Genomic DNA, 13,909 nt, shown 5'->3' with positions numbered 1-13,909 from the left:
GGGAAGATTAAGTATGCTGAAGGATGAAAATGAATTTGGTAACAAGCTCAAACTCTGTTTAAAAGGCATACCCAGAACTTTCCAGGATATTCAGGACCAGGAATCCAGATTTTGCCTTCAATCAACCACCAAACTGGGGACACAGGTCTCAAGACTGTCTCCCTAGGAAAATTAAATCTTTGGCAAATGATTGAGCCACTGACAGATTCTTAATACTGACCCAAATGTCCCCCAAACAGTTAAACACAAAATTAAATGGCCCAACTATGACTCTCTTAGAAGAAAAACTTTGTTCTGAGTGACAGTAAAGCAACACTTTGCATTTAGGACAGATCTTACCACAGTATCTTATCAGTTTTCATGTTCCCTATTACCCCCAAGGTTCAAATATAAACCCCATTCCCCTTGGGCCTATGAAGTTTTTCCAAACCTGATTAATCCTTCCCACTTTTCTAAGCTTCTCACCATATCTCACTCATCTCCAAACATTCCTAACATGTCCATCAACACTGGCTCCTTAAACACAACACTCCACCTGCCACCTCCCAGTCTTTGCAATCACCCATTCCCTACACCTGGAACACCCCCTTATCTCCTCCTGTTTAAGTTTCTTTGACCAAAATTCAATTCAAAACCAACCTATATTCCAAAAGGCCTTTCCTGGGCTCTTGATTATCTGCTAGTGCTTTCCTTTCTCAGATTGCCTTCCATCAATTCATATATCCAGTGATACCTAGTTATTTACAGTCTTCCCCATCAGAATGTAAACTCCTCAAGGCTGGCAGTATCTTTCTGCCTTTTGTTATATCACTGGTGCTCAACACCGAGCCTGCCATGGAAGTGTTTAGTAAAAGGTTGTAGAATTCACGGGGGGAGAGCTAGAAGGAAAAATACTCAGTTTCCATTCATACTCTATCTTGGGGGCTGCAGTTATTGTTAATATGTAAAAGACACTGAAAAGAAGGGAATATGTGTAATGAAATCTCCTACGAATTCAGAGATAACCTCAAGTGAGGTCAGTCAACATTTATTAAGCAACTAGATACCAGGCACTGTGCTAAGAGGTGAGGCTACAAAAAAAGGCCAAAAAAAGAAAAGAAAATCAAAACAAAAACCAGTCCCTTTTCATAAGAAGTTTACAGCAAAAACCTTACCAGCAAAGGCTTCTATTTGATTGAGAAGCTTTTATTCTCTAAGAGAAATTAATAATAATAATAATAATAATAATAATAATAATAATAATATAATGCCTCTAGCTACTGGCCTACCAGAATTTTTCCTGGCCCAGAGCAAGTAGCTAGGGGCAGAGCTGATGTGAGGCAGACAAACCAAGATACAGAGCTGCTCCATCAGTGCTTCTTATTCTAATTAGCTGTCTCCTCACCACTGGGAGACCCTAGGTGGTATTAGCATGGGTGAAAGAAAATTGAGCCAGAGAGGTTAAATGCTTGTTTAAACAATGAGGCAGGCCTGCTGTCTAACTGTCCATCTGTCTGTCTGTCTGTCTGCCTGGAGCTCCAGCCTCCAGACTGCACAGGCCCAACATCAAAAGCTTCCATCTATCCCCGGCTATCACTAGGCTGTGAGATTAGCCCCGGTCTCCCACGGTGAAATTTTATGGACCAAATCTACCAGCCGCCAGTCTCAGCAGCTTAATCTCACCGGCAGCTTAATGCCAAGATACTCTTAGGCTAGAAACTGTCAGACCCCCAAGAGGGAGAGGTGATATGTAGCTTTAAACATCTGGAAGGGGAGGGGGGAGGAACAGGGAGGGAGGGACCTCGACTTGTCAGCTTTCCCGGGCGCCCTGGTTAAGCTCAGGCTGGGAAGAGCCCCTCGCCCCGTTACCTGGTGGAAATCTGGCCCTTTTTATGGTTCCCCAGGTTGCTCGTTGCTCTTGGCAAAGAACACCCGGCGAGGAAGGGAGACCCGGCTTTCAAGCGAGCAGGGGGCCTTTGGCTTTCCTGGGGAATTTGAACTTGACACAGGCATCAAACTGACAGGTCCTTGATGGCCTTGTCAGCCAGGCAGCCGCCGACACCCCCACCATCCCCATCCCCGAGTAAAAACAGACCCAGAAGCCCCAGCCCGTAATGAGAACCCCAGCACCTGTCTACAGGCAATTACGGATATTCTCCCGACACACAATGGATCACTTTTTCTCGAGTTGTTTTCACGAAATTTAGCAGTTTGAATACTAATCCCCTTAACAAAACTGTCCCCGGTGCTTCTCCCTCCTCCTCCACCCCTCCCCACTTTAATCTCCCTCTCCCAAGGGGGGGGCGGGAGTGGGGGATGGGAGTGGGGGTGGGTACCAGCCAGCCTCCAGGCAGCACCTGGATTTGCATTGATTCTGTCCCTTGTCATTCAGTCCCCAACAGGAATTAGCATATGGCATTAAGGGGAAACTAGGGAGTAGAAAAGAAAGACGCCATTTGGATGGAAATCAGGGGCAAAGGAATAATCTGCCATCAACTAAAAAGCTTATTTGTGTATGGTTTCCCAAGCAAAGCTTAGAAAAAAGCCCATGTTGATTTTAGGCCGCACAAAGAAACCCTAATCCTTTCAAGGGAACTAAATCACCCCAAGAACAGCAGCTAAGAAGAAAGGCTCCTGACAGGGGAGGGCCATTCACCACCAAATAGATGCCACAAATCAAACTCTGTAAGTAAACAAAAATAAAAATGTGGGAAATGTTGGATTCGGAAAAAGGAAAGAGGAAGGGGGAAAAAAACAGCCCGAGGGAGGAGGTGCAGCCTGGGGGCCCTCCCCCACCCCCCTTCATCAATCACTCTCCAGCTTCAAACCCGGTAACAGGCATTCAGCACAGAATGCTGATTCACAGAGCCCCCAACCTTTTCTTCTGGCCTAGGCCCAAAAGAGGGGGAGAAGCATTCCACAGCTCCCCCCCCCAAATTAGCAAAATAAAGATACAGTCACTTCTGGGTGGGGGAGGCCCAGGGACTTCTTTTAGTGACCAGCTCTCCCCCTTCTCCCTCCCCTTCCCCCCCACCCTCCACTCTGGGAAAAGGAAACAAATTCTGTTTTCTCTCATGGCCCTATTAAGTGCCAGGCAAACACTCTTTCCTCTTCAAAATCTGCAATAAACAATTACACATTTCTGCCTATGAATGAGCGCGGCAGGCCTATGAATTACCCGGCTCCTCTCCTTTATTTGGCTTTTAGGATTATGGATAACAAATTTATACAAACTTTTCAGTCCATCAAAAAATATGATGAAACATAAAACGAGAATACTCCTCCATTATGCAATAAAAAGAGAAAATTCAATATGCATCCCAAGTCATCCTGGGAGCGCCAGCAATCGCGGTGGAAGTAAGCAGGCGCACCTTCTGGGAACCCTAAAAATAATGTACTATTTAAAATTCCATTCGGTCCAAATTCTAACATAATCTGGGAGGCTCAAAATAGCTGCGGTTGGAGCCGGAGCCGATGAATTGCCAGGCGAAAATATGAGCCCAGACAACTATATAATGGAGAAGTGGTTCAGATTTCAATTTATTAAGACTACTTCGGCTCAGATAGGTTCCAGTACCGCTAAGGAACGACACATTGAAGACATGGGGAAAGGCAAGAGAAAAACATACCATCTTTTACTAAGCAATCACGGCCCAGAACTAAGTGACTTTAGCGTGCAAAAGACAAAAAAAGGGCAGGAGAGTTGACATCATTGAAAACTTTCGCATTATACACCTCTGCTGTCGGGGGGACTTGAGGGAAGGGAACCTCCCTCCCCCCAAACGCGTTATTTCCAACAATGCTGCCTGCAGAAAGACATCTATCCACGATGGTTTCTGATAATGCACAGTTAGGACTTCTCACCATCTATTGCCGCTTAGGGGAAATTAATGGGACAGTGTATATTTCAATTTCACCCCGTCTATCGCTTATTAACTTTATCAAAAGCACAAAGCGCAAGAAGGCCCGATTTATGCCCATCACACCGGCGAAATACTCAAAAACATCTGTGGGCTGTTATAGTCTGAGCTACAAATTGGCTACTTAGGATGCTCAATCCACTGAGAGAAGGGAGGCCGTCCTCAGAGCCAGCATTCCCCATCACAGCCATTTTATTGTCATTTAAGGCAAACTCATCGGGCTTAGAAGGAGCTAGGGAAGATCTCTCAGGTATTGATAAGGATTATCTTAAAATCCTCCTCCTTCCTTTCCACTCTTTTTTCCCCTTCGGAGAAAAGCAAAACAATGATAACGACCAAGTCCCAAGGAGCAGGGAAAAGAGTTCATCGGGGTCCAGAAAGGAAGCGAACAATGAGCCAAGGCTGAATGCAAAAGGCTGAGTAGTAAGCCGGTCCTACCTTTGTTTATAGCGGTGTTGAAAAGTTTCTCTGAGCTGGCATCAGAAACCTGAAAGACAAAAAGAAAAAAAAATATGATCAAAATGTTGGATCGATTCCTTCTATTTTCAAAGAAATCCAGGGGCCCATGAAAATAGAAAGCTGCAATTCCACAACATTATCCATAAGGTGGCGCTATCTGACCATAAGTATGAACTCTGCAGTGCAGTTATTTACCTGGGGGGGGAATCTCAAAAAAATATATAAAATAAAAATAAGTCCTAATTCGACATATTATCAGTACAAAACACATTTCTTTGCTCTAAAGTCATTCATTTAGTCCCAAAATGATTTTGTGATTTGACTGACAAGCTATTATTTCAAAACATTTCTTTAGAGCTATGTTATGCTTTGGGGGGGAAGGAGGACGATGAACTATTTCCCCCCCCATTTCATGACTGCTTATCATTCAAGTTTTGGCTTTCCGTCCTAGAAAACAGGCCGATTCTTATATAAACCTATTTTTAAAAATTCTTGTTCTAATCAACCTATCTTCCCCTATATATATTCTCAGTTTGACCTTGGTTACTCAAATCACAAACATCTTAACCTGAATAAACATCCATCCAACTCAACAGCTGTCATTTCTCTTTGCCTTTTTCTTAAAGACCATGTCAACTCACTTCATTATTAAAGCAGTTTTGAAATAGGTGGGAAAAAAAAAAAAAAAAGCTCTAGCAAACAGTCTATGATCATTGCTCAATGGATAATTTCATCATACATATGCTTTTATTTCAAAAAATAAAACATGGCTTGTAAAAAAAAAAAATCTTCTTTTAGAATTACCTACTTTTGTAGGCTCTGAAAATGCCAAAACAATTTTTTGGACATTTTAGACAATGAATTAAAAATAAAAACAAAAACGCCTAGCTTGTAGTTAAAGCAAAAAAAATGACCGTTAGATCTGTTGCTGATTTCCCCACAAGGAAAAGCAAAAATTTTATATATAAAAATAAGATTACCTAAAATGATGAATATTGGATAAATCGGTAGGCAGAAATATATAGCACATGGTGGATTTCTAAATTAATAGTAGCAGCCTGCCATGTTGTTGTTTTTTTTTTCCTCTCACTGTGACCATTTTTTTGTTTTGATTGATTCCCATTTTACTTTGTTGTTATGTCCACACTAAAAGAACTGAAGATCCCTTTTTTTCATGTAAGCTAGGATGATTAGTTTGCCTCCGCAGGAAAATATATATCTCAGGCGGCTGTTCCCAAGGATTGTGCATAAATATTATACACACACGCACACATTTACATGCTCATTCACTTAAGAGCCAATGAGCACTAAACATTTTTAATGTTGTTAATAATTAAGAAAGAGCTATTGTTTTCCTTCATAATAACAGATTGCTTTTACTTGACACATCTTGTATGAATTTATTAAAAATAGGACGAGATTCTTCTTGCAAACTGAAATGCCTTATAAACACAATTAGATTGAATTCCATGCTATGTTTTTGCTTTTCCTGACGAGCCCCCCCACCTCCCACAAAAAATAAAAGACCGTGGTTATGGGGAGGGAAAGGAGAAAGAAGCCACCAAATACTGTCACTTCAAAAGATTAAAAGAAATATGCTATTCAGAAAATATTTTAACTTAAAGGAATAATGTAACAGAAATTAAATATCTAAAGCAAGGCTTCTGGAAACTTAGTTACTACCCTTCAACCTAAGGTCTAGTTACAACAGAATTCACTTAATTAATCTATCTTTTCAGCTCCAATCCCTTAAATTCACGACTACCGAAAGCCCCCCTCTCCCAACAATCTTCTGTCAAAACAAAGTCAAAACATTTTTTTTTTTTTTGAGATGGGGGGAAAAGAGGCAGTGATTTTTTGGTGTTTCTTTTAGTTAAATAAAAATGACCTGAGGAAATGCCTAAATTAAGGTGTGATTTGAAATTGTTAAAGAAATCATTTTACAAGGACAGTTAGAGGCTTAAAACATACGTGTTCTACAAACACCAGGGGAAAAAAAAGCCATTTTTTTTGCCCTCCTATTGGGGCAGGTTAAGCACAAACCGCCTAAAACCTCCCAGGTCTGGTCCTCATAAGAGATCTCCAGATCAATCAAAAACAGGAAGGCAATGATTTCGGTTCTTGAATCTGTTTTGGGATTTGCTCCTTCATGCAGCATTTAAGGCTCTGAAGGAACCCCAAACCCTTAAAAATAACAACACAGCTGTTTCTCGAAGAACGGGTGGGTTTTGTTTGTTTGTTTGCTTCCCAAACAGGAGGAAAGCTAAATATAATTAATTCTCATTGCAATCTTCAGAAAACTTGAGGAATTATTTGGTGGCATGGGCCTTAATGTGCACTTTCTCTTTCCTCTTCCCCATCAACCCTTAAGGAAAAGCCTGCATTTCCGTGCTCCCTCCCCCCCTAATTTCTGAACCGATTTTTCTTTAGGCTTTAATTCTCAGAGCTAAAGCTGAGACACTTCAGTAAGAATTAAAATAGGCTCTGTCGTGCCCTTTCCAGGAAACCTCAGGGACGGAGGAATCTTACTTTCTTTTCCTGAATTTTCTTAAACCCAAATCCACCTAAAGATGCATTCGAAATTAAAGGCGGCTACTAAAGGCGGCCAGCAGTCCATCCTTGTAGGTCGGGTCCTTGGAGAGGGACCCAGTGAAGCCGCAGCATCTACAGCTGATGCAAATCAAGGGTTTATTCTCTCAGTCTCGGTGCACATTTTTTTTTTTTTTTTAGCCTATTTTTAAATGCAAAACCATGTGTTTGCTCTTAAGGAAAAGTGAATAGGGCTAAAATAAAGGCAGAGAAAGGCAGAGGCTGCCTGGGAAAACGCGAAAGTCTTCGGCCCCTAGCAGGGAATCCAGCAAGCAGGCAGCCATCGCCAGCCGGGCAGGATTTCCACTCCAGGGATTCTCCCTCCAGCAACCCCGCACTTACGAACGGAACGGATTCTAGCGAGGAAAAGACCAGGCTCGCCTCGAATTTAGGAACTAATTCGCACAAAGCCTCATTTCATTTCAAACTTTTTCTTTCTTCACTCTCATCAGGGCTGGGTCTCTCGATGGCCGTTTGGAGCTATTTTCTCGAGCTCTTCCCGGAGGGGAGCGAACTTTGTTTGCCTGGTCCGGCGGGAAGGAAGGAATGGAGCCCCTCGGGTCCGGCGTTTGGACCCGGCTTGCCCGGTTCGGGGACGTTGGGGCTGAGAGATCTCGGCTCGACACAGCTGCGCCTGAGGCCTTCGGCAGCAGCGGAGATGGAGAGAAAGGGGGAGCAGGGAAAACCGGAGCTTTCCAGTGCCTGCCCTTTCCTTCCCCCAAGACCGGACTCCCTTTCAGCGGCCCTCTCTCCCCAGCCACAGGGAACCTCGGCCAGGATCTCTGCGGGGGCACTTGGGGAAGGAGATGTGGGCATGGGACAGGAGCTGGGGGGAGCCTGCTGGGGCCAGATGGGAGGGCGCTCTCCCCTTCCCCCAGTAAAGTTCGAGACCCCCTCCGTCAGCGGCTAGCTGTAGGTGCGATGACTGGGAGGACGCTTTAGTCTCCCCCATCTCCGATTTAACAGAGGCTAATCCTACATTAAAGTGAGCCCCCGGTTCCTTCCATCCGACACCCCAGCCTCGGCGCCCCCGCCCCCCCTTTTCCCCCAGGCTCCCGAGCTCGCCCCTCAAAGAAAGAGAAGTACAAAGGCTGCCGGACTAGCTGGCTGCAGAGCCAGCCGCCGGGGAAGGAAGCAGGATGGAGGGAGCCCACGAAACGAGCCCAAGGAGCTGGGCAGAGAGGTCGGGCTTGGCGCGGGGAGCTCGGGACCCCGGGCTTCTCCATCGCCGCCCCCTCTCACCTAGCAAAAGACAATACCCCCCCCCCCGGCCGGGCTGAGCCAGCTAGGGGAGAGCGAGGCGGCTCCCCCTCCACGGTGGGCCCGCAGCCCGAGTCCTTTCCTCCGCAAGCACACCCACACTGCCCCGGGGAGGGGAAAGGGGCGCTCTCCGAGCCTCCTCAGCACCGCCGGACAGCCCAGCAAGAGCGGCAGGACGCGAAGGGAGGCGAGGAGCCAGGCGGGCGCGCAGGAGGGAGGGCAGGTTCCCCTCCCGATCCTCCCGGCGTCGCGAGAAGCCCTGGGCCCGGAGGGATGGGGAGGAAAAGGGGATTCCGGAGGGATCGCCATTACCTGGTGGCCAAGGATTCCGCTGGGGCCCCGGCAGCCCCAAGTTCATGGTTTGCTTCCAAATCTCGCAGGATAAGAAGAGTCGGGTTGGGGGGAGCGGGAGAAGGCGAGTTTAGAGAGGGAAGAACCCTCCCCCCCAAATCCACACGTAGTAAGTAGCCCCAACTCCGACTGGGCTGCTGGGGGATGCTTCGTGCTGGGCTGTGAAAGTCTCAAAGCGAATCCTCCGGACTAAGATCCTCTCGGCTCGAGGGCAATTCCTCTCCGGGCGACGAGCGGAGGTAGAAGGCCACCCATGGGCTGGGTGCCGCGGACTCGGGCCGACGCTCCCCGGCTCCGCGACGCCCCGCTTCTTCGGCACGAAGGTTTCCAAGAAGGAGCAAAAAATAAGGGGGGGGGGGGCGGACGACAGCCGGAGTGTGTGTGCGCGCACGAGGGTGAGTGTGTGCGCGTGTGTGTGCGCGCGCGGAAAGCGCCGCCGCCACCGCGCACGGGAGCTAAGAGAGAGGCGGCGGCGACAGGACAAAGGAGACCATGTGCAGACGGAGGGAGGGAGGGAGGAGGGAAGGGAGAGCAGAGCAGGGAGAGGAGAGGAGAGGAGAGCGCGCGGGGCTGTGCCTGTGGCGGAGGCAGAGGCGGCGGCGGCGGCTCCTGCGGCTCCTCCTCCAGGCGCCCCCACTCCGCTCGGGCTGCAGCCGAGGCTGCTGGGGGGCTGGCTAACTCCTCCCGGGGCGGCCCGGCGGTACAAAGAGTCCCAGGTCCCCTCGGGGTGGCGGGTCGGCTCCGGGCTGGGGGCGGCGGTGCGGTGGCCGAGGCTTCGGCTCTCTCACTCCCGGCGCCTTTCTCCTCCCGCGCTGTCACATCTCAAGTGAACTCCATTGGCAGCCGGCGCCGCCGAAAGGTGCCCTCCGCTCCGCCGCTGCCCGGGAGGCCGAGCGAGAGGCCGGGAGCTGCGGCGGCCACAGGGGCGGGCGCCCCTTGCTCTCCGCCCCGACGGCTGGCCGCAGGACCGGGCGAGGCACGGCGGCCACGAGCTGCTCCTCTCCGGGCTGCGCGGAGACGCGCCTCATTCAGCTCCTCTCCGCTGCTCCGAGAGGGACTTCCGATCCAGCTGCAGTGCCAGCGTCGGAGCCCGAGCCGCCGCCGAGGCCGCCCCTCCTCCTCGCCCTCCTCCTCCTTCCCCTCCTCCTCCTCCGCCTTCGCCTCCGCCTCCGCCTCCTCGCCGCTTCTCCCCGCCCCGCCCCGCCACTCCTCCCGTCTCCTGGCCTCGCCTCTCCCCTCGCACTTCCTACGCCCGCCGGGCTCGGGCGCGCTGCGCAGAGCTGTGCTGTCCCGGCCCCTGGCCGGGCGAGGCGCTGCGCTCCGGGGGCGCCCCCACTCGTACCCCGGGGCCCTGCCCGGGCTAAGGCCGAGTCCCGGCTCCCTCCCGGGCCGTGCGGTCCGGGGGCGCCCAACACACTAGATAGAGGACCCCCCGCCCGCGCCTGGCGCCGAGCCTCGGCTTCTCCCTAAACTCCACATCCCCAGGCGCACGGGGCCCAGGGAGAGGGGGCTGCGGGGCCGAGCTGGGACCTGAAGCGGAGCGGCCACGGCGGGCCAAGCTGCTACTTCCCGGTGCGGCCAACCCCCCTGAGAAGCGTACTCGGCCCTCCGAACCCCGCACGAAAGAGCTCCGAGCTTTGCCCTGGCCAGCAGCAACCGCCTGCTGCTCCACCCGAGCGGGTTTGTGAGACCAAGGTCTACCTCTCTCCTCCCGGGACACGCAGCCCAGACCCCTGGACCCGACCACTCCACCCTGGCCAGGGAAGCCCAGGGGGCTGTCAGGGCAGGGGTCTCCACTGGCCTCTGACCCCCAGACCCCTATTTCAGCAGAAGGCTCGCGGCGTGGCTGCCCACCCAGGCCCGGGGCACGCGAGCAGGAGCGGCGAATCGTCCGGTTCGAGCCCCGGGACGCGCTCCCGTCCCTCGTCCCGCTCTGCAGGCCTCTACCGACAGTCAGACGGGGTGCCACAAATGGTTCAAGTGTGCGGGCCCCGTGTAGCGTGGCCGAGGCTGCCCAACATCTTCTCACCCTTTCCTCCGGTTCTTTGTTTTACTTCCCTGCGGGGAGCAGACCCGGGCCTTTCCACACCACGAGAGCCCCTGAAAAGGGAAGTGGGGCGCCGGCCTTTGGGGCAGTTCCTGGAAGCACCGGAGACTCCCAGAGGGGGGGGAGGGAGGAGGAGGGGAGGCCCTGGCTTAGCATCTGCACCTGCAGGGAGGGCGGAGCTCGGCAGTGACGCTCCTCTCCTTCCTCTCTCAGCCCCGCGGCCCTCCAGTCAGGAGTCAGCAACCGAACTACATTAATAAAAGGCTGGGACAGCCGGCTTGATGTTCGATCCGAAGGTTCAAGTACCCCACGAGGAAAGAGTGTGGAGGGAGGCTTACGGGCCGCGATTTTCCACTCCACTGCTACCTTTGTTCTGCAGTACACACAAGGCTCGAGATCAAATGCCAGGGGAGGAAAGGCGAGGGAATGGGGGAGAGGGAGATACTGTACGCGCACAGAAACCGCGGAGACAGCCGGGACTACAGCAGGGAGGCCTAAGCTTTAGGCTCAACACAACTGGATTCAGACAATTATTATTATTTGGGGGGGGGGGAGTGAAGAAATCTGCAAAGAAAGAGGGAATCTACTTTTTTGCATTAAAATAAAGCTTCTTGATAAAAAAAAATCCCATTATTCTAAAAAAGCAAAACAAACCAAAACCTCCCCCTCCCAATTTGGAGGTAATTGGTAATGGGGGAGGGGGATGAAAGTGAAGAGGGAAAGGGCTTGGGAAGATGAGGTGATAATGATGATGCTAGTGGTGGTGGAGGAGGGGGCTCACTCTCCAGTGTGGATAACAGTATTTCTCTGCCAAGATCCCTCCTGGAAATGTCAGACCAGGGGCATGTGCAAATGAGAGACTAGTTCTTCCAGCAGCAAACGCAGTGGCCTCGATGCCAGTCCCTTTCCTTTGCTGATTATCCCCATTTTTCTGTCTCTTTTTGGGGGGTACAGAGTTGTTTGCAGGTAAACTGTGAGTTTCTTGAGGGCAGGGGTTGTTTTGAACTCTCAGGCGTTTTATGCACACAGAAGAAACTTAATAGATGTTGACATGTCACAGGGAAAAGCCAAGGGGGCCCTCAAGCTGGCTGAAACAACATTTTAAAGCTTCTTCCACAGATCCAAGAGAGCTCAAAGAGAAATGGGGAGATTTAAGGGAAACCCATTTCAGTTTTTGTTCCAAGTATGATACCCATGAAGCAACCTGTCCTCAGCCAAGCATCCAAGTTCCTTCTCTACTGCTTGAGTGAACATAAAGAGCCAATCAAGGCAGAATAGCCCATTTTCCTCCTCTAATTCACACCAGGTCTCCCACTCGTGTAAAACAGGCACCTACACACACCTATGAGTCAACCGAGATGCCCAACTAAAACAAAAACAAGCCACTCAGTCCCTTCTCTACTGTCTATGGGCACAAGCAGCCATTTTTGGAGGCTTTGCACGGGTACCTATTCGATTTTCATCCCTGATTATCAGGGATTAGGTCCATGAGGAATGCTCTAGGCCAGTGTAGACATGTAGGGGTGCTTATGTGGGTGCATCCATATAGTTATGCACCAAGATTTCTTGACTGCCAGCGAGTGTGGGCAGTGGAGGTGTGTGGGGGGGGAGGGCATCGGCCACAAATCCCATTTTCCCGAACGTAGCAGTGTAGAACATTGGATGGAATGCTAGATTTAATGTTGACGGACCTGGGTTCAAATCCTAGCTTATTTAATATCTCTCTGGATAATAATTTTGGACAAATCTCCCACGTTCTCCTGGTCTATGATTCCTCAACTCTACAATGAAGGATATTGACTTAGATGGCTTCAAAGGTGCCTTTTATCTCAAAATCGATGATCTGATGATTTCCATGCTAGTCACTGTTCTGGGGCTCAGTTTCCTAAACTGAGATGGCATTAAGTTACCTCAATGATTCTTTTGCCTTTCTCAGCCAATGATCCATCTCTAAATCTATCAAATGAAATGTAGGTGAATCATTTCAATTTCCTCATATGTAAAATCAGGGATGGCCTTATGAATGGCATACTTGGAGCAGCTAGGTGGTGCAGTGAATAGAGCACCAGCCCTGAAGTCAGGAGGACCTGAGTTCAAATCTCACCTAACACTTCCTAGCTGTGTGACCCATGGCAAATCACTTATCCCCAATTGCCTCAGGGGAAAAAAAAAAGAACAGTACATTTGACTTGTATAATGGATTCAAGTCCTGCCTCAGACACTTCCTAGCTGTGAGCCTTTGGACAAGTCATTTCACCCTATTTGCCTCATCTGTAAAATGAGCGGAGAAGGAGATGGCCACCTCCTCCAGTATTTTTGCCAAGAAAACCCCAAACAGGCTCACAAAGAGTTGGATGTGACCTGAACCAAGTGGACAACAAACAAACAGAAGTTCTTATTCTGGAATCTGTGAACTTGTTTAAAAAATTTTTTTGATAAGTGTATCTTCAATAGAGTTTCTAATCTTACCTATTTTATTGTATGCAATAAAAAAAAAAATCATGATTTTTGAGAAGAGGTCCATGGGCTTCACCGGACTGCCATGACAGTGTCCATGATGCATTCGAGGTTAATAATTCCTCGATTAAACCACTTCTGAGGTTGACATTTATGATTTTATTTATTCAATGAATAATCATTTATAAAATGTCTACTGTATGACAAGTTCTGTGCTAGGAGTTAGGGATTCAAAGACAAAAAAAAAAAAAGCTCCAGTTCTTGTCTTTAAATAGTTTATAATTTCTATAGTTTCCATAAAAAGGGACTGAAGATTCTCTAATTCCAAAGAAACTGTTTATAGAAGCATCAGAGTTTATTCTGATTGTGTTCTCCTTTGATTGTCACCTCTCCCCTGCAGAAGGGGCTTTGAGTATTGGGGAAAGGAGTTTAAAAAAAAAAAAAAAACCCCTGTGTGTCGGGGGAAGATGAGGGAAGCCAGGAAGAGGCATCAAGAGTCTGGACAATCCACATCTGGGATAAGCAGACACCGACACACAAGGCTCCATGATAGCTTGTCTAGGAAGACTTTAGCTTCCTCTCATTAGAATCTTAATCTGAAGATTAGGGAGACCTAGGCTGGAACCCATCCACTTGGTCGCCATAGATTGAGGAGGGAGGACATAATGAACTCCAACGGTGGCTGCCTAGGAACAATTTGAGCCTCTTAGCTCCCTGGAAGTCCAGCAAGCCTTGGTGGGGGGGAAAGTAATGACAAGCAGCCACTCAACAGGGGGAGTCGACTGCCTTTTAAATGTTAAATTGCTCAGATGTTTAAAATACTTCGTGTTTCTGAAACATCCAAAAG

The 13,909-nt window shown here is 49.1% G+C and overlaps 1 protein-coding gene across 5 annotated transcripts in view; it reads right to left on the bottom strand.

The window, feature by feature from the left end:
• Positions 1-13,909, bottom strand: part of AUTS2 (activator of transcription and developmental regulator AUTS2) — a 1,092,405-nt gene that overhangs the window by 100,860 nt on the left and 977,636 nt on the right. For all 5 annotated transcript variants that reach the window (XM_051992004.1, XM_051992007.1, XM_051992006.1 and 2 more), the window contains exon 6: positions 4,338-4,386. In XM_051992004.1, the coding sequence (XP_051847964.1) occupies positions 4,338-4,386 (49 nt within the window). The remainder of the gene's footprint in view (positions 1-4,337; positions 4,387-13,909) is intronic.

The sequence above is a fragment of the Antechinus flavipes genome, chromosome 4 (genome assembly GCF_016432865.1).
Source record: "Antechinus flavipes isolate AdamAnt ecotype Samford, QLD, Australia chromosome 4, AdamAnt_v2, whole genome shotgun sequence".
Classification (NCBI taxonomy): Eukaryota; Metazoa; Chordata; class Mammalia; order Dasyuromorphia; family Dasyuridae; genus Antechinus; species Antechinus flavipes.
The sequence above is the reverse complement of the archived record's forward strand: the minus strand, read 5'-3'. Positions and strand labels throughout refer to the sequence as shown.